The sequence below is a fragment of the Aphelocoma coerulescens genome, assembly GCF_041296385.1.
Source record: "Aphelocoma coerulescens isolate FSJ_1873_10779 chromosome W unlocalized genomic scaffold, UR_Acoe_1.0 ChrW_unloc_scaf_1, whole genome shotgun sequence".
Taxonomy (NCBI): domain Eukaryota; kingdom Metazoa; phylum Chordata; class Aves; order Passeriformes; family Corvidae; genus Aphelocoma; species Aphelocoma coerulescens.
In genome coordinates this window covers 8,621,002-8,640,109 of record NW_027184080.1, presented here as the reverse complement: position 1 = coordinate 8,640,109, position 19,108 = coordinate 8,621,002, and the positions used below count along the sequence as shown (strand labels likewise).

The following is a 19,108-nucleotide window of genomic DNA, read 5'->3' as shown; positions in this document are numbered from 1 at the left end:
GGGGAGAGCCGAGCCGCTCCGGCTGCCCACAGCAAGGCAGTGGGGGGGGGGGGGTGGGGGGTGTGTGTTCCACGGCTGGAACAGGTCCGTCAACTCCAGGATGGCCGTGGCTCAGCTCGGCCTGGCCCAAGCAGGGCCTGGGCCCGGCCCACTGGCCCCCACACGGGGCCTGCAGCCACCTGTCCCAGCACTGGAAACGAGAGAGAGAGAGCTGTGGGGGGGTTTGTCTATTCTTAAGTGTGTATCACAGAGGCAGTCACAATTTTAAGTGGCTTAAAGAATTGTCCATATTCAAACTGGCCATCTGATAGGTTCTGTCAGGTCATAGAGAAAGCTGTAAGAAGAACATCACTTCCGAGACTTAGCTTGCTAACCTATGACAGGATCCTTAGGTGCACAATTTGTCAGGTGGAAAACACCGAAGATTCACACCCCGCATAACATGTGTACAATTTTTATAGATTTTGCAAATTAGCATATCTGACAAGAGTTCCCAATTAGAAGCACACTCGGTGAAGTCATGCCCCCCATCTCTAGCACCTTCTAAATCCTCCCCCCTCAGATGAGGACTAAACCCTGTTTATAAAAAATATGTCTCAAAGAGCTGGTCTCAGCCTTGGTTTTGAAGAAGGGGCAGTCAATAACTAACTCATGTAAGCACAAGTTAACTATTGGGAGACAGCAAATGTTAGTTCAGACAGAAGATGTTAATTACAAAGCCTGAGAAGCCGAATTCACCCTAATCTTGTCAAGATAGAGGGGACAAGGATCATCTCAGAGAATGCTGAATCATTCCTCAACGGACTACGCATGCCCAGGGAGAAAGGTGAAAAAGTTCACTGAGAGGATGACTACTGGCCTTCATCAGAAAAGACCCCCGAGGAAGAGGAGAGGCCTTCCTCAGTGCGACCACCAGGACACACAGCGCATGCGTGGCCCATATGCTAATGACTTCTGAGAAATAATTTGTATAACCACACCTGTCCCAAGGAATGTGATGAATATTCATAATTTAACCCTTAATACTGTGTTGTAGAGAGCACCAGGTGTGTGTGTTTGGAGGAGCGATCCCCACACACCCGGCGCACCGAATAAAGCAAATACCCTCTTCTCTGACTGTCTCTGAAGTGTCTCCTGGCCGGGTTAAGGCATGATTCAGTTTCTAAGGAGAACCAAGATAGCATAGGGGTCCTGGAATTTGTTTTGTCTTTCTGCCTAGGTAAATACTGAAGCTAGGTTACAATAATAGACTACAGAACTACAAATATATGTGCAAAGAATACAGAGAATATATAAAAGAAAAAAGACAAAAATCAAGACGGCATCACCCTTGTGATGAGCCCTTTTCAGAAGGATGCTACAGACAGAAGCTTCAAGAACACAAAGTAGAGGAACAGTTCAGGTCTGAACAGTGTTGGATCTTTGCGTTCAATGCCTGCTAAAAGATTGAGGTCTTCCTGGGCATGCACAGCACAGCCTATGGAATTGACATTCCAGTAGGATTAGGAGGTGGCTGCCTCTTACACAGGAGTTTTCAGGGACATGATTTTGGACTTACATGCCTGTATTTTCTGCTTATAATCCAAAAGTTCAAGTCAGCTCATACAAGCTAAATATCCAAGGCAGCTGGTGCACTGGGGGAATAATCTGGGTAAATCTCAAGAAGGGCACATGCTCAGCTGCCTCAGTCCTGATCTCAGCACCAGATATGTGCTAAGCTGCCTCAGAGCAGTTGTTAACCTCCCAACAAAGCTGAAAACATGCATTTCATTTCCTGACACCATCAGCAGAAGCTCATACCTTTACACTTCCACCACTGCAAGCCCTCAGCAGCTGAGTGTAAACAGTTCCATGTTTCAGGGAAGCAGAATTAAGTAACAAAAAATGTGCCATTTGTTTTGGACTTGATTGATGAACACAATGACTAGGTAATAATTCCCACCATGTGTCAACTACTTATGTTTCACACCTCTCTTCCAGCTTTCTCTGAATGTTTTGTTTCTGTGATCTGCTGCTGTTATAAACATATATTATATTGGCTTCTCGCAAAGTATAAAGGTAGATATTATATAATGTTAGAAATGCTTTTTGCTGTGTGGATGTAGTTTTCTCTCTTTTTAGCAAGAATGTTAGCAAGTGTGAGCAAGTAAGATAACCTCCAAGCCAACAGAGGATGAGGCCCAAGGAGCTGCTAATCAACACTTTGTCCAGGGAACAAAAGGGCCTAAAGGCTACTCCGCCCGCAGAACGGCTGGCCAGGAGAGTCCGAGAGCCGTTATCACCACTCTGCCCGGAGAGACGGAGAGACGAAGAGGCCCAAAGCTACAATCAGCCTTGACTGTCTGGAGAATTAAGAGATCCACCCTACCATCGACTCTTACCTAGCGGGCCCAACCCCAAGAATCAAGAGAAATAAAACCACAAGGCAGAAGACTACGCATGCTCTAAAAAGGCAGAACCAAGGAGTGGCCATGCAGAACAGCTCCAGGAAAAGTTTTAATATGAATGAAGAACAGACAGTAAAAATGGTATAAAAAGGACTCGCCTCTAGCATCAGGTGTTCTCTTGGCAGAGCGCCAAGGCACCCGGCCATTACCCCTTTGCTTTATTTTATGTGTCTCTTATTGTCTTTATATTAAATCCTTTAAATTCTCACAGGAGAGTGAACCTCGTTTTTCACACTGCTAACAAGAAGCTGCATGTGAAGGTGCTTCCCATGAAAAGGCCCTTTTCCTCCACTGGCAGTACATGTAATTTTTAGAAAGCTTTCCCTTAAAAGCAAAGGTACATTTTAAAGCAGGTAAATCGAGAGCTGCAGTCACAATTAGAGCTCTACAGTTTTCAGCCATGTAAATATTTGTCATAGTTCAAATATTTTCTTCTTCCCATCTGGGTGAAGTCCTAGCTTCAGAGCTATGGGAGTTTTTAGCCCTAAACAAGAGATACAAAAATAGCCTCCTGCTCAGAGCATTTATACAGGCAGTAAGTTCTTGCTCTGCTTATTTCTAAACACAGTTAAACCCAGACTCTCGTGCCAGGGAGGTGCCTGGACACCAGACTACTGGCTGCTCGGGAAGTAATTTCTCTTTTTCTTCCCACTCTGTCAAACTTTTCTTTATGAGCCTTTTGCTGGAGCTGAATTCCACTTTCAGGAAACGTTTTGGATTTATTGAACCACTGCTTTGTCAGATTTCCCAAGCAGATCTAGTTGCAAACGCTGCCTAAAATGGAAAAAAAAACCCCAACTTTTTACTTTAACAAGTCATTTAAATTATTTTTTAATGGTGCAATAAATACCAGTTGTGATTTATAAATATGAATAGACTGTTCGGCATCGTCTCCTGGATACCTGTTAAACGATGTGCTTCTCTATTCTCATCCTGAGCTGCCATCTAGCTGCAGCCCTTGGCCTTGCTCCTGGGTCTGGTTTCGGCTGATTTCTCGTCTGCAAACAACAGTGGCCTTGAGCTGAGAGTGGACAGACGGTGTGTCCCGCGGAGAGACACAAGGACGCTGGCTGGTGGGCACGCACGTTTTACTTCCACACCTCGGGCTCGCACATGGGGATGTGCCATCCTGACCGGTCCCTCACCCCTCCCGTCGCCGCGCCTTTACCGACGGTCCCTCCCACTCCCTTCGCTCCGCGCGGCGTAACGCCAGGACTCTCGCGAGAGCGGGTGGCTCTAGATGCTCCCGGCACCTCCTACATTTCCTCTTCCCTGCCGCTGTGTGGAGGTGAGGACTTAAGGCCGTCAGTGAGCCGTCTCAATCCACCCCCATCCTGCTCAGGGCGTTCTGGAGAGGCGATGAGGGGGCGAGAGCTTGAGGTCTCAGTCCGCCTCAATGTATTTGCCCCTTGGTATTTGCAGGGCTGGCGCGGGGGAGGACGGGTAGGGGTTGGAGATCGCGAGCTTGGGGGTAGCTGGCTGGTGTGAGGTAGAAGCAGGCCCTAGGGAGAGGCTATGGCAGTGGTGATGACTTTCTTAGGACACCTTTGGATTTAATTGTGAAAAGACAGTGTAATTTCTGAGCAGCTCCTGTAGTTAGTTATCGGCAGTAAGGTGAACAATCCAGGTTCTGCTTATCAGTGTTAGAAGCTTTAATATGGGGTTTTTAATTGCTTTTTTTGCAGCTGAGATCCAAAAATGGTGCGCTACTCTCTGGATCCAGAGAATCCCACAAAATGTGAGTTGTTTTTGTGAATGTTTGAGTAGAACTTGACCAAAGTCATTGAGATTGTAATTCCAAAAGTTCATCTTTTTTTTTTCTCCTGCAGCATGCAAGTCACGGGGATCCAACCTGCGAGTGCATTTCAAGGTAGGCAGTGTGTGCATAGTAAGAAATGCAATTTCATTTGGTTTTGGTTTTGTTTTGTTATTTTTTGTTGGGCATTTTTTGAAGAAAGTGTCTCTTATTCTGTATCATTACATGGTTGCTTAAGGGTGGTAGTGTAGGTTATGGCCTATGTTTGCTTTAGCTGCTTGTAATGGTTTTCATCCACAGGATCAAAAATAAGATACCGTGTCCTAAAGAGTTTTCTCTCTAATACAGATAACAAAATACACTAGGAAAACGGTTACAGTGAATTTAGCAGGAGGAATGGGGCTAAGCGAAATGTGACATTTGTTTCATTTGTCTTACTCTGCCTTTCTGGTTGTTTGGAAGGAACATTGGATTCACCTGCTTATGTTGCTGCTCAAGAAGTATGGCAGGGGAGGCATGCGGTGTTTGGCATGAGGGCATAGGTCCCTCTGGAAAAGGTTTAGGTGTGGCAGTAAATCTAGGACAGGTTTAAGTTAACCATGAAACCAAAGCTGAGCAGATGCTTTTCTGCTCCACAGTGGTACATAATTCATGTGAAAAGAGATTTCTGTTATCTTGATTTGCTTTTTTACTATGATCAGGTAGGATTATAGTTACTCTCTGACTTCTGCATTTAGTATGTCTTAAGCACTAATACTTTAGCCTTAATTTTGCTTTCTTTTCTCCCCTTTATAATTCACTTACAGAGATACTTAGATTGTTTCTATCTTGTGTTCTCATCACTTCCTCTGAGGTGCCATATTTGACATTTTAGTAGGAATTTATCCTTCAGGCTCCTGCTTCTTTGGATTAGTGGCCAAGGAGGAGCTATGAAAAGCATAAATACTCAAATTTTAATTTTGTTGGTTGGAAAGATCTAGGCATTAGGTAAAAAACAATAAATATGCGTTAGAGCTGCAAATTCAGTAATGGCAGTCATCCCAAAGGTTAGAAAAGTAGATAGCAAAAAAAAAAAAAGTGTTCTTAATTATTCTTCATTCTTTAATTTAGGTGTGGGGCTTTTTTATGTGTGAGTGCTTCCTTTAAATTGAGTTTGTAGCAAAAAGAATAGGATCCAGGAAAGAGGAGTGGTTTTGCTCACATTGTAACTTGTACAGATGTGTTAACAACTTCACTGTGCTCTGTATTGCTAGAACACTCGAGAGACTGCCCAGGCCATCAAGGGCATGCACATCCGCAAGGCCACCAAGTACTTGAAGGATGTCACCTTGAAGAAGCAATGCGTTCCCTTCCGGCGCTACAACGGGGGAGTTGGTAGATGCGCCCAGGTGAGGTCCAAGATGAAAATGTGGGAAGGATGCTGTGTCTGATTAAAAGGAAAAAATTATTTTGAGATGGTATGGAGAACAGTCTGTCATTGTTAATTATAACTTTGTATTAAAATATAGAATCATAGAATGTTTTGGGTTGGAAGGGACCTTAAAGATCATCTAGTTCCAACCCCCTGCTATGGGTAGGGACACCTTCCACTAGACCAGGTTGCTCAAGAGGGAGAGAAGAGTTACTCTTAATTCCGGTACAGCATTACATCTACTTGCAGTGTCAAGTAATTGATCAAAATTAGTTGTTTTGTTATGCAATGTTAATAGAAGGGGATGTAATGGCAAGTTAATGGTGCCTGAAAGGTAAATTGTATTGTACTGGGACAAAAATGGAATTATTGTTGTCTTCTTCCAGGCCAAGCAGTGGGGCTGGACGCAGGGACGCTGGCCCAGGAAGAGTGCGGAGTTCTTGCTGCACATGCTCAAAAATGCAGAGAGCAATGCTGAGCTCAAGGTAGGCTGTGTCAGCATTACTGAATGCAAAGTGTTCATGTCGTGCTGTGTGTCAGTACTCCTGAACTGGGTGTTTCTGACATGGAAGGCCAGGTAATGACTGCTTTGTCAATGAAACTGAATTGTATCAAGGTGTTGGTATACTCTTTCTTTGAATTAGGCTGTGTGTGTTTTTCAAGTTAAAATGAGAGTAATAATTTTTCACAGGGGGATAGTTTGCACATGGTTATCAATTGTTTAAGTGGTGTTTAGGTCTCCTAAAAACTACAAAACAAAGCAAAATGTGAACTCTTGGTCAGTTTGTATCTTTGTAATATACTTGGTGCTTAATTTAGTAATTTTGATGGCAGTGGTGACTGTCTTAGGACACCTTTGGAGTAACCGTGAAATAATAATTGTCTCTTTCTGAGCCATCAGCATAATTTTAAATTGATTGTGATGCGTAGAGGGGTGGTCTCTGTTTTTCTGACTTTGGAACTTGCTCAGTTCTGTGACACTGCCAAGTTCGGCTGTTTTATTTGCCAACAGTGGTATGTGTCTGGGGGGGGGGGGTGATTATTCATGTTTTTGCTGTGGAGACTATTTATTTGAAGATAAAAAACAAGTCACAAGTTTTATTCCTCTCCCTGCTAGGGTCTTGATGTGGATTCTCTAGTCATTGAGCACATCCAAGTTAACAAGGCTCCCAAAATGCGCCGACGCACATACAGAGCACATGGTAGGATCAACCCCTACATGAGCTCCCCCTGCCACATTGAGATGATCCTCACTGAGAAGGAGCAGATCGTTCCCAAGCCAGAGGAGGAAGTTGCTCAAAAGAAAAAGGTAGAGCATCATACCCTTAAGTCTTCTTTAATGTCAGCAGCAGGAAAGCTGATTGTTCATACTTGGCATTTTTCAGGCAGAAGGGTTGCTGTGATTGACTATCTTGGGACACCTTTGGAATACCTATGAAAAAAAACAATAAGTTCTTTCTGAGCAACCTCAATATTTATTGTGAACACAAAATTGATAACTTCAGAAAATGGTTTTCAGGGGTTTATATTGTACAGGGAGTTTGTTCTTCCCTTCCTCAGTCCATGTGTGTGAAACCAGGATGTGCTGCAATAAAATTTAAGTTGCAAGCCTGTAAGCAATGTAGTACTTGTAGGGACACTTATGTATGTGCAAGTATGATCAGTGGATCATTTTGTAAACAGGTAAACAAATTTCTAACAGTTCTCAGTACCTTCAAAAGATAACTGTACATTTATTTGTAACATGTTTTGTGAAGGTGTTGTCTCATTTTGCCACTTTCTCATTTCTGTGTTTGTTTTTCAGATATCCCAGAAGAAGCTGAAGAAGCAAAAGCTAATGGCTCGGGATTAAATCTGCTCTGACAGCTGTACATAAATAAAATGAGAAACTTTGGATTTATTGTGTGCATTTCTCTGCTTTGGCTTCAGTAGGGTGTTGCTGTGGGACAGCCACAGGCAGTGAGCACAGTAGTCGGGATGCTTGTTGTTGCAACGCTGGGGATGCTGTTGACTTACCGCTATTATTCATATATAAAGCGAGAACACGCTCGCAGGAGCGTGGAACGTGGGAACACGCGCAGGCGTTCACTTTCCTTACCCCACTGTCCTGGCCCGTTCGGGCTGCCTGATGGTGGCTGCAGCCCGAGCGCGGTGGCTAGCAGCCACCGCCGGGCGCTGACGCGGCTTCTGGGGGCGTGGCGTAGGCCACATGACGCGGACACCGCCTTCTCCCATTGGCCGCGAGTGAGTCGGAAGTGTGGGGACCACTTCCGGTGTGGTGGAGGAGGCTGCGGCGGCCGGTAACGGTGCTGGATTGGTGCCGGCGGAGGTGAGTGTGGGGTGGCCTCCGACGGGACTGAGGCTGCTCCCCCAGGGTCTTTTCGTGGTCTGCCGCTCCTCTAGCCCGGCTGGGGGCTGCCCTTCTATAGGGCCGGAGCGGCTCCGTTAACCGGGAGCGGACGGAGTGAACCCCGAAATGTAATAGCCCATGCTAAGGTGTGGAGCTCTTGTATTTCAACGCGTGTTTGAGTGGAACTTCACCGATTCGGAAAAATCTTTGTGCTCCCGCCTTTCTTTCAGCGGGAGGGGGAAACGCTGCTGCGTTTTTCTTTTTTTTTTTTCTTACTAACCAAGGAACAGAGCATTACCAAATCACAGAAGAAACTTGTGAACGGTATTTTACTCTATTAGGACGGGTGTTATACTTCCAGTGGCTTGCTTTTACATCTGGCAGAGGTACGACTTATTTTTTGGTCTGAAATCTTCACACAAACTGGCTGCAGAGACACGTATAGTTAGCTCAGAAGGCCAGCCTGGGGTGTTCCCTCCAGCCATGTTCTTTAGCTGGTGGATGAATCCACAAGATATTGCTGGAAATTTTGTATCTAGGAAGTTCTGGCAGAGAGTATCTGAATTATCTTTTTGAATGGTTTTAAAGGATTAATTCATTTGTGTTCTCTTGACTGAATATTTCTCTCTGACTTCAGAAAGTAGATCCTGGAAAACTATATTTGAAGCAGCCAAAGCTACACTTGGAAGTAGTCAACTGAAAACTGATATTTTGTTCTTCCACAGGGCTAAAAATCTTTAGGATAGCTCAAAAAAAAAGTGAAATTGATCCCAGATGAAGTGTGCATATCTACCTCTTCATTCTCCATCTTGGAAAGCTTTTGTTTTGCTTCTTAATGTAAGAATTCAGAGAGCAGCCTAAAAAGGAGGAATGTGAAGGGCAAAGTTTCTGCTGTGCAGCAGAGCATATATATTGCCCATTAGCGATATATATAATGTAATACAATATATATTGCTCATCATCACTGAGAGGGTGTGCCGGTTTGGCCAAATCTAGAAATATATCTTCTGAGAGAAGGCAGGCTATAACCACCCCTCCCCCACCAGGTTCAGGAAAAAATAAATTTTTCTCAAAGGAAAGAGATAAAAACTATTTATTGAACAGACACACAGGAAAAGGGATAATGATGCTAAATCATTAAACTTCTCGATCTGCTGAGAGAAACCTGGGAAAATTTCAGAGTCCTTCCAAGATCTCTCTCTCCCCCTCCTTGGAGCTGGGACGTGGTGGTGGGCCCACCTCCAGGGCCAAGGCCTTGGTGGAAAGTCCTCTCGATGTATTCTGATGTTGAAACAGTCCAGCAGAGAGAAAAGGGAAAAAAATGAAGTCCCAGGAAAACAAAAGTTCAAAAGGAAAAGGAGCTGGGGAAAAAAAAACTGCTGAAAGCTGGCTGGAAAGAAAAGCAAACTGGGTGCTTCCCTTCCCTCTCGCTCTCCTGCTGCAGTTGGAAAAAAAAAAAAAATCTCTATCTCTGTGCGACCTTGAACAAGCTGAAAACTGCTTTGAAGAAGTTTTGCTCAGTTTTTTCCTCCCCCCTCTCAGGCTCAGTTTAAAGGCATAGAAAGGCATAAAATTAATGTCTGGGCATGGGGCAGCGATAGGGGATGCACATCACAAAGTCACCCCAAGACAGAGGGACAGCTCTAATCCTACTTAACTGCTTCCTCTCCCAGTTGTACCTTTCTGCCCCTGTGCTTTGGTTTTCCCCTTTTTTTTCATCGCAGACTTCAGGTTCCTGTTTTTGAAGAGTTCCTCCTGGTTTGTGGAGAGAGGGAAGGAATAATTTTCTAATAGTTCGGCCAATTGTATGGGATTGGTGTGGGATCAAGTGATTCTTCTTGCACAGGAGGAAGTAACCCATATTTTCTTTCAAATCCTGACTGGGATTCTCTTCCCCCCTCCCACTGACCTGCCCTTCAGTGGTAGCCAGCCATTGGGTAGATTTGAGTCCTGTTGTTTAATTTCACCTTAAATAAAAAGGGAATATGAAAAACAAACCTCTTGGACCCACTGTTATAATATAGTAAGAACTGGGTTAATATCTGCAGCTTGCTGCTTAAACTATTTTTGTGTGGTTTAAGCAAACACTTTTATTTTCTAAATTTGTTTTTCAAAGTTGCAGCTGTAGGACTAATGAATTAATAGCAAGCTCCTTTTTTGTTAAAATATCAAGAATGTTTCCCTTGTTGAGAACTTTATAAAATTGAACCACACAGGATTTTTGAAACATTAACAGCTAGTGTATAATTTAAGAATGTTTTATGTTTGAATATTGACTAAAATCTTTCTTCATTATTTAAAGACTTTTTTTTAGCTCATGGCATACAAACAGTCATCCTAAGTTGTTTTTGTTTTTTTTCCTCACCAGCTTTGTCACAGAACAAGAAGAAGCTATGGTGTGCATTCCTTGCATTGTCATTCCAGTCCTCCTCTGGGTCTACAAGAAATTCCTGGAACCGTATATCTATCCCATTATCGCACCTTTCATTAAGCATGTATGGCCCAAGAAAGCTGCGCAGGAAATGACAGCCACAAAACAAGGTCGAGGAGGCAGTGGTGGAAATCCACAGGCACCTTCAGCCACAAAAAGAGATCAGGAGGATGAATGTGGAATTTATAAAGTAAGATTAATGCATTTAGCTAACCAGGGAAACTGCGGATAAAGTTCCCAGCAATAGTTAAGCAGGGGCACCGTAAAACAGTAAATCGTTGCATGTTTTTACGGACATTTTTGAGGCTATTTTCTTATGAAAGGGAGTTGCTGGTTGTAGCGGGTTGGGTTTGTAACCGGGCAGAAACACCAATTTAGTGTAGTGGTTTGGTCTAAAATACTCATTACTGTTTATCTTCTGTGAGATAAGAATTAGGAGAAATGCAAAGCAGGCACCAAACTTGAAAGAATATAAAGAAGTTCATTAACAGACCTAAAAGAAGGGAAAAAAAAAAAAAAATTATACCACCTTCAGAACTCTCCTCCTCCCCCCACCTTCCTCCCTTCTCCCACTGACAATGTAAAAAGACAACCCTTACGATATTCAGTCTGTTTGCCACTTCCATAATAACCTTGTTCAGTCCATTTAAAAAGAGAAGTCTCTTCTTGCTCGTGCTATGAAAACATTATCACAACGAGACAGCCGCCCACTTCCAAATATTGTTCAGTCCATTTAGGAAGAGGAGTCTCTCTGCTCGCGATGTGAGTCCCTTCCCCCGACTTGCAGCTTTTCCCGCAACTGCTTTCGAGGGTCCACTCTTGAAGTTTTTTGGGGTACAATTTTAAGGTTGAGCCATTCAGAAACAAGAACAGAGGCCCTTCTCCTTCCCTGGGAGCAAAGGGTCTTCCTCATCTTCATCGTTAGGACTATCTCTGGGAGCATCTCTAGGAGCTGAGGTTTTCTCCTTTCCCGTTTGGAGCAAAAGTCCTCATCTGGTTCATCTCTCTCTGTCCAAACTTCTCATGAAATTACAGCTGCGTCAGTATCTGCTTATTGCTTACGAGTTGAACACTCCACCCCCCATATCTTCATGAAATTACAATGGGATACTCTGATATATCATAGCTTCACAACAGACTTTCAGCTTTAAGCATCTCCTCTCTCTCTTCCCTCAGGTTTTCAGCTCTTCACAGCAATAAAAGGGTTAATCTCACCTCGGCCTTGCAGCTTTGCAGCTGGAATGTTGAATTTTTTTTATCACAGTGGAGAGGGGGGAGAGCCGAGCCGCTCCGGCTGCCCACGGCAAGGCAGTGGGGGGGGTTCCACGGCTGGAACAGGTCCACAGACTCCAGGATGTCCGTGGCCCGGCCCGGCCTGGCCCAAGCAGGGCCTGGCCGGGCCCGCTGACCCCCGCACAGGGCCTGCAGCCACCTGTCCCAGCACCGGAAACGAGAGAGAGCTTGGGGGGGAAGTTTGTCTATTCTTAAGTGTGTATCACAGAGGCGGTCACAACTTTAAGTGGCTTAAAGAATTGTCCATATTCAAACTGGCCAGCTGATAGGTTCTATCAGGTCCCAGAGGAAACTGTAAGCACCCCTTAGCAAGGACATCCCTTCCAGGACTATGTTTGCTAACCTATGACACTGGTACTGAGCCAGCTAGAAATAGTTGCTTCAAGACTGCTTCTGGTAGGTCTTGGAAGGATAGGAATTGCACCTGTTTTCTGAAACAGCTTAGTTAATTTCTTTTTTTGTTTTAATGCCTGGCTATTCTTTTAGAGAAGAAACAAGTCAAATAATTGGTACATCACACCAGATACATGAAGCAGAATTAAAAATAAACAACAAACCACTCTTCATCCACCTCTGCCTCTTGTAATGGGGGAAAACGTTTAGTGCATCTAAATTGCACGTTTATTATTTATCTCTTCTCTCAAAATGCAAAGATTTATATATCTTGTCTCTGCCCTTGTTCCCTTCCTGAAGTAATAATTATTTGTAGATCTAAAGAGGCACCACCACTTTGGTTTTTGCTACAGATTTCTTCATAGATCATTGCTGGCCCTGCTTCTAAAAGCCATTTTCATCACTGGATGTTACTGTTCTGGGTGTGAAGTCCTTTTTTGGCATCCCATTTATCATGCTGTCTTTTATTTACAGTTTGAAAGCAATGGCGTTGCAATTGGAATTGCCACAAAGAGATCCACAGAAGTTTGTGACAAGAAAATGGATTAAAGGAATTAAATCCTAAGGATTTTATTCCCTTGTGTCCAATATGAACTCGTGGTATTTCTCCTCTCACTTTGAGACTTTTTTTCTTTGCATGTTTTAGCTGAATAAAATCCCTTATCACTTACAGGAGAGAGTTTATTTTGCCACAAAAATGGCGGCTAGCACATTTATTAATTTAAAATGTTTGAAAACTGAAGTTTTTCTATCTTCCTCACTGGAACTACTTTTCATCTATCATCTATTTGATGTGATTGGAATTTATGTTTAATGACTTAGGAATAAATATAGCTTTGAAACGTAAATGTATCTTAGCATCTTAATTTTATTAACTGCTAGTGTAATCCTTCAGGCTTTCACCTTAAAAGCTATGGCTGTTCTTGACCTTGCTTAAGAACTATGGATTGCATTGTGGTGACAGACGTGTCATGGTTAAATTATGAAGAGTTTAGATTTGTCATGCCAAATCTCTGGATGAGCTAAAGGAGTTATGCTATATGTAAAATTTACTTAACTTACTAAAAGCAGAAAGTCTTGATATGCTACTTCCATTAATCATTTTCCTGGAAATATTGTGGGTTTCTTTCCTGAAGAGGAGCAGCAGAGGCACGATGCAAGAGAATTGTTGCCTTATATTCTGTTGCAGTGGTTTAGAATGCTGTAGTTCTGTCTTCCAAAAAAAGCCCCACCCTCCAACTAAAATCTCTTTAACATGCTTGAGGAATTTGAATTATAATAAACCAGGATTTTATTTAAAAATAAGTTGCTTCATACAATTGTTCTTAGTCTTCTGAGCTATAAATATATAAAGTGATAACAAAGTTTTTGAAAACCTGGAGACAGACCCCAGGCAGAAGATCATAAAACTACTGACTTCATAATAAAGACCAGCTTTGCCTCCTCCTGGGAAGATGCATTCTGTTACTGACCCGCATCCCAATTGTGAAGTGTTTTAGATGTCCCTGTGCTTAGTAAGGAATAAAAATTAATTCCTGCTTTGTCCTCTCTGCCAAAACAGAGTGCTCTTTAAAAGATTCAAAACCATTTCAACAGTTTTAGATTGTTAAGATTTATTTTCCCTAAAATCCTACCTAAGATATGCCTAAAAAGGCTATGCTATTTTCCCATTGTTTTTGACCTCTGTATCATTGGATATTTTGCCCACATTGTTGCAACAAATTGTACCCTTATCAGTGAGAACTTCACCTGGTAAAAGGTGGGTGTAATTTTTGCTGGGGTGGATTGGGTTTTCTAAACCAATCAACCTCCATCTCACCGTAAACAATAAGTTCCTCTGCTACCACTACTGTCACAGTTCATGCTCTAAATCTGAAAGCTGGGAGCTTTCTAAGGGTCTGAAATCACCTTGCAATGAGAAAGGAGTAAACTGCCTGAGAAAGTCACTCCCACGTATTTCAAATTGAATCAGGGGAAGAAGGGGAAGCAGAGATTAAATTATTTGCTAAGAAGTTGTTTGTTAAAAACAATGCATACAGCTTGCTCAACACTTATTGTGCCTACCAAAGCAGGATGAGAAGATAGAAGACTATTGATAAAGGAAAGGAATCTTAGCCAAAGATCCTGTTTTTGAACCTAAAACTAACTTAAACCAGACTTGAAGTTTGGACTTGGGCCAGGAACATAAAGAGCATGTGCAGGGAAGCAAGGGGAAAAGTTCAGAATGAGGAAGACCCTTCACTTCATCTCAGCGACCCCTGCCCACGACCACCAGACGACACTGCACAAGCGCAACGCGGATGTAAATTACTTTTGGGCTCATTGTAATATGAGGCGAGGCTAGGTAATGAGTATGTATAGGCGTATTGGGAAACTTAAAGAATATGGAACTTGTAACCCAATGTATACCAAGCTGAATGCAGCTGTCGGCACGCATGACTTTGGAGGAACTATCCCCCATGCGTCCCAGTGCTGGAATAAACATACCTACTTTACTACTTATTCCAGTAGTGGAGTCTTTTCCGCATATCAAAATGGCTGTAGAAATGGAGATTGATGGCAAGTGTGCAGCTGAACAGAAGTATGTGTTCTGACATTGTGAGGATATCTGAAAAGATTGTCCCTTTGCTCTGCTTCCTGTCTCAGGGCAGGTAACCTCAGCCACTTTTAAAATGTTGGACATCTCATAAACAGGCCAAAATTTTAGAGTATATCCACCCCTAGCAGGTGTGAGCACAATAAAAAATAGAGCAAGAGCTGTACCAGGGCTCCTTCAATTTGTAAATGTATTCAGTCAACTTATAAAGTGTACATAATTAATTATTTTGAGTTATTTAGGATATTATTATACAAGAAAGTACAACAGACTAACATGGCAAATAAAGTGGATAGTAAATTAGACTGTAGGCTTGTTGTGGTTTGACGCAGCTAAGCGTCAAGCACATGAAATCTGTTACTTTCATAAGGGCAAAATAAGAAAATATTGAGGAAAACTAGAGAGCTGTGAGGCAAAACAGGTTCAAACTTAAATGATTGCAGTACAAAGAAAGAGTTTATTACTAATAGAATTTAATGTAAAAAGAAATAACAAGAAATTAAAGCAACCCCCCCCCCTTTCCAGCACTTTCTTCCTTTTACCCAACTCACACAAAGGGTAACAGAACATGGGATTTTTGTCAGTGTTGCAGTTTTTGAAAAGTCTCTTTCTTATGCTTAAGGTAAAAAGGGTTTTATCCTGCTTCACATGGTTCCCAAACTGCCACCAACAGCAGACCCGCCCAGAAAGAAACAATCTGCTGTGGTGCAAAACATCTCTCCCATGAAAAATCTCACAGTTCCTTCACACTGCAAAACATGGGCCATCACATGGGGTTATTAATCTTTTTAAGGATGAGTTATTTTGGCCTGCACACAAAGGCTTTCTTTGCTACAAGTCCCTAAAAGCCTCTCACTGCTTCTATATAGCCTGGCATAGGCCCTCCTCACAATCTTCACAGGCCACACGTGAGTTCTCCATCCCCCCATCTACTTCAAATGGATTAAAGAGACAAACAGTTTGGGATATTACAGTTTCTTACCACGGCATGCAAGAAGTTTTTTTAAGCTACGCGCGAGAAATGCAGCATTTCCCTCTTTTCTCCTGTCACCATGTTCAGCTTCGTCTCACGTGACTTGCTTTCTCTTTCTCTCTGACTCTGAAGCCACCATGTTGAAGAGTGTTCTTGTTCAGGCTTTACGGTGGAGGAAGCCTCGCTCCCTTTGTGCTGCTGGCTGCATGGTGTCTTCTTCAGTTTGGCACAAAGTGTGCTGGCTGCAGACAGGAGGCTCCGCTGGCTCCCGTTGACTCCGCGTGGAGAGGAGAGGGACCTGCCGGTCCCAAGAAGCTGTGCCGGATGGGTTTAGCTGTGTGGCAGTCCATGGCTGGTTTCAGCTGTCTGCGGCTCTGGGATAGTTCCCCCCCAGCGACCCAGGGTCCGTGCCGCGGAGTTGGGAAAAGGGGAGGGGGGCAGGGGCCCTGGCTCGGCCCGGTGGGGCCTGGAGGCTCTGAGGGCTCCCACCTTCTGGCAGGTGAGCTGGAAAGAAAGGCAATTCCCGCCTTTCCGCGCGGTTTAAATATGTAAATTGTAAGAAGCATCATTAGTCTAAAAGACTGTCCATCAACTCAGGTTCAACCCACTACACTAGGCTTGTAACGGTGTGCCAGCACTGTATTTAAACACCAGGCCTACCGAAAAGACTGCAAAAAGCAAACCAGGCAGATAATGTGAGGAAAATTATACCATTTTGTGCTTTGTGGAATGGGGTTTCAGTACTTTTATTAGCTGCAGTTAAACTCTAACATGAGTATTCTGCATCATGCAACTTTCCTGAACGAGATACTTCACTGGAAGTTCTGGCAGATTCGTGTTTCAACTCTTCTGTTCCTGTTCTTTTCCAAAAATAGGTCAATAATCCTATTGTGTTGTGAATAGCAAAACAATCAGGAGAAAGCAAAGGAACTGCCTGAGCCTGATCATCTGCTGGGATGCAAAGAACTGTACAAAGCCTTGTTTAAGAAAAATAAGTAGACAGGGATTAAGGAAATAATTACATGAGAGAATAATATATATCAAGTAATAATAATATATATCAAATTGAATTTAACTGAGAAAATTCCCATATTTTTGTTACTCACTAAAACCAAGATTTACAATAGGGCTTAGGCACATAATGATGTAGCAGCTTCATTTACACCAAAGACTTAGAAAATTGCCAAGTAGGCATCTTTAGGACCCAAAGTACTTCTCCAAATCTAGTCCTAAGATCTTCAGCATTAAAGCTGTCTGGTTTTATTTAAATACTGTTGAGGAAGGATCAAAAAATCAATACTTGAAAATAGTTGAAAAAGAATTCAAATCAACTAATTTTGAATATTTTTTATGGACAGGTCTAAATGTTTCATGGTACCTTCCATGTGTTGGTTTGCACAGGTAGCTGGATGCCAAGGACTTAATTTAAATACATGTTTAAAAAACTGCAAGTATATGCAAAAAAAATCTTAAAAGTTGAGAAAGTTTTATGTTGCTGATTATTTTCATGTGCCTGATTCTGCAAGCAAAGAATTGAAGATGATCAGACCCTAAGGATGTCTAAACTGATAATGAATTTTGTGCAAAATTATCTTTATTCAGATGTATTCATAGAACACAGTTAAATTCTCCCCACAAAGCTGATCTAATGACAGTAATACAATATGTTGTTATTACTGAAATATAGCAATCACACCCCAGCCTTCTGGGAGCTGTTGGGCATGCTGCTAAGGTTCAATCCTTGGAGTCATTCCTTCTTGATCTCTGTACAATGCAGAATTTTAGGGCTGAAAGAACAGTTGTTTCAGAGGCTAAAGGTAAAGGAAATGAAGAAAAATTTAATTTACACTTAGATTAACTAAATCTGCATTCAATGAGAAGTAATTCTGTTTCATTAAACTACCTAAGACATTGTCCTGGGTTGCAGTGTATTCTATTACCATCCTCATGAGCTGTTGAAACCAGGTGGGGCAGTGTTTCCTTGCCTCCTCCCCCCAGACTATCTTTCTGTTAATGGCCCATCATTGTCCTGCCCATGACTCAGAGATAACTCCCTCCGGACTATCTTCTGTTAATGAGTCTAATCAACACTTGGCCTCATAACTCATTACCCCATTGTGAGATGCTCCACCCAGAGGGAGGAACCAAGCATCCCATCGTGGATATAATCTGAGACTCTGAACACCAGAGACTACCCTTCTCCACTGGATTTCCAGAGGACAGGAGCTACACAGCCACCACTGGACCTTCTGAGGAAGAGCAGACCCTTTTTCTACAGGATCACTGCTTCAGAGGACTGCAGCCACCATTCTATCAGACTGCTACCACCACCCTGCCTAACAGGGACTCAGGTTGTATCTTGACTCTGTCAGTTTGAACCAGCGTTTTCTTTTAGTTGTTTTCCTTTTCTTTAATTTCCCCTATTAAGTTGTTATTCTGACTTGGTGCCTCCGACTGCTTTGTTTTCAAACTAGTACAGACATGAAAGTAGGGATTATCTTCCTTGTGCAGTTTTCTAATTCTTCCAGCCACTCCTGACAGAAAGTCAGCTAGTTTCATTGGGAGCCCAACTTAAATGCCTCTATGCTTCCAGGTGGGGTTGTTGGAAATTATATAACCGTCCTAATTAATTTTTCTAATTAACTGTTTAATTAACTTTTAAATTAATTGTTTTAATCATAATCAGTGTATTAGTCTTAAGCAGTGTAATTTTCCACTTTAGCCAGCACATAGCTAAGCTTTTTTCAGAGTGCTATTGTTAGAGTGCCGTTATTAGATCACTGAAACTTTAAGTTTTGCTAAACTAACCCTGATAAGCTTCAATGAACAAAGCCTGGGGGAGCTAAAGTCTGAACACCTGGAATCCAGAATATATAGCCCTCCAAGGATATGTTGAAGTAACCAGAAGATAAGGAAGAGACTAACAAAGACAATTCAGTATGTGCTAGAGACTCCCTGTCTGGGAAAAAGATAATAAAAGGAGTGAAAAATGTGGACTAATTAGCATGAGAAGCGAGAAATCAATAACCAGTAGAAGATAGAATACTAATTAATGAAGATAATTGTGTACTTTAGAACCACTGAACAATAATTTCTTTGCTAAAAATGTATAGGTAGGTGAAAAGTTTTGGAAGTCGTGTGCATGTAGGTGGAACCATCCCTATGCACCTTGGCCAGAATAAACTAATGCCTACTCCCTAATACTAAAAAAAAAGTGTTAGAGAGTTTAATTTATCCCAATGTTTTTGGTGATGCAGATGGGACAACTGCTTCTGACGTGTCACAGATTAATGGGTCCGAGAGGGACTTCAGCATGCACCAAAGGTTTTTCAGGGAGATCCTCTGATCCCCTGATCGAGTGAGTTCAGGGCAAGGCCCCATGGATTTTATTACAGCATTACTGAGGGCATAAAAGGTTGTACCGGTTTGGCCAAATTTAGAAATATATACTCTGAGAG

The 19,108-nt window shown here is 42.5% G+C and overlaps 2 protein-coding genes and 3 non-coding genes across 5 annotated transcripts; all 5 read left to right on the top strand.

Moving 5' to 3' along the window:
- Nucleotides 1-3,682: 3,682 nt before the first annotated feature.
- Nucleotides 3,683-7,510, top strand: LOC138102700 (large ribosomal subunit protein uL22-like). Its single transcript, XM_069000439.1, has 7 exons — nucleotides 3,683-3,735; nucleotides 4,133-4,185; nucleotides 4,277-4,317; nucleotides 5,457-5,591; nucleotides 6,001-6,099; nucleotides 6,732-6,923; nucleotides 7,419-7,510. Exons 2-7 carry the CDS (start codon nucleotides 4,146-4,148, stop codon nucleotides 7,464-7,466), a joined length of 555 nt encoding a protein of 184 aa, XP_068856540.1. The 5' UTR covers nucleotides 3,683-3,735; nucleotides 4,133-4,145; the 3' UTR covers nucleotides 7,467-7,510.
- On the top strand, nucleotides 3,967-4,035 carry LOC138102796 (small nucleolar RNA SNORD58). Its single transcript, XR_011147548.1, has one exon. It is a non-coding gene; the product is annotated as a small nucleolar RNA SNORD58 (small nucleolar RNA).
- On the top strand, nucleotides 6,443-6,512 carry LOC138102794 (small nucleolar RNA SNORD58). Its single transcript, XR_011147546.1, has one exon. It is a non-coding gene; the product is annotated as a small nucleolar RNA SNORD58 (small nucleolar RNA).
- On the top strand, nucleotides 7,009-7,081 carry LOC138102795 (small nucleolar RNA SNORD58). Its single transcript, XR_011147547.1, has one exon. It is a non-coding gene; the product is annotated as a small nucleolar RNA SNORD58 (small nucleolar RNA).
- Nucleotides 7,511-7,868: 358 nt separating the features above from the next.
- On the top strand, nucleotides 7,869-14,583 carry LOC138102775 (UPF0729 protein C18orf32-like). The gene is made up of 3 exons (XM_069000526.1): nucleotides 7,869-7,943; nucleotides 10,333-10,585; nucleotides 12,556-14,583. The coding sequence occupies exons 2-3, from the start codon at nucleotides 10,358-10,360 to the stop codon at nucleotides 12,628-12,630; spliced, it is 303 nt and encodes a 100-aa protein (XP_068856627.1). The 5' UTR covers nucleotides 7,869-7,943; nucleotides 10,333-10,357; the 3' UTR covers nucleotides 12,631-14,583.
- The last annotated feature ends 4,525 nt before the right edge of the window (nucleotides 14,584-19,108 follow it).

Excerpts from the sequence above, each read along its gene's own strand:
- LOC138102775 (XM_069000526.1), top strand. The coding sequence starts at position 10,358 with ATGGTGTGCATTCCTTGCATTGTCATTCCAGTCCTCCTCTGGGTCTAC. Across the intron at positions 10,586-12,555 it reads ATGAATGTGGAATTTATAAA|TTTGAAAGCAATGGCGTTGC; the intron begins GTAAGATTAATG and ends TTTTATTTACAG.
- LOC138102700 (XM_069000439.1), top strand. The coding sequence starts at position 4,146 with ATGGTGCGCTACTCTCTGGATCCAGAGAATCCCACAAAAT. Across the intron at positions 4,186-4,276 it reads TCCAGAGAATCCCACAAAAT|CATGCAAGTCACGGGGATCC; the intron begins GTGAGTTGTTTT and ends TTTCTCCTGCAG. Across the intron at positions 6,100-6,731 it reads AGAGCAATGCTGAGCTCAAG|GGTCTTGATGTGGATTCTCT; the intron begins GTAGGCTGTGTC and ends TCTCCCTGCTAG.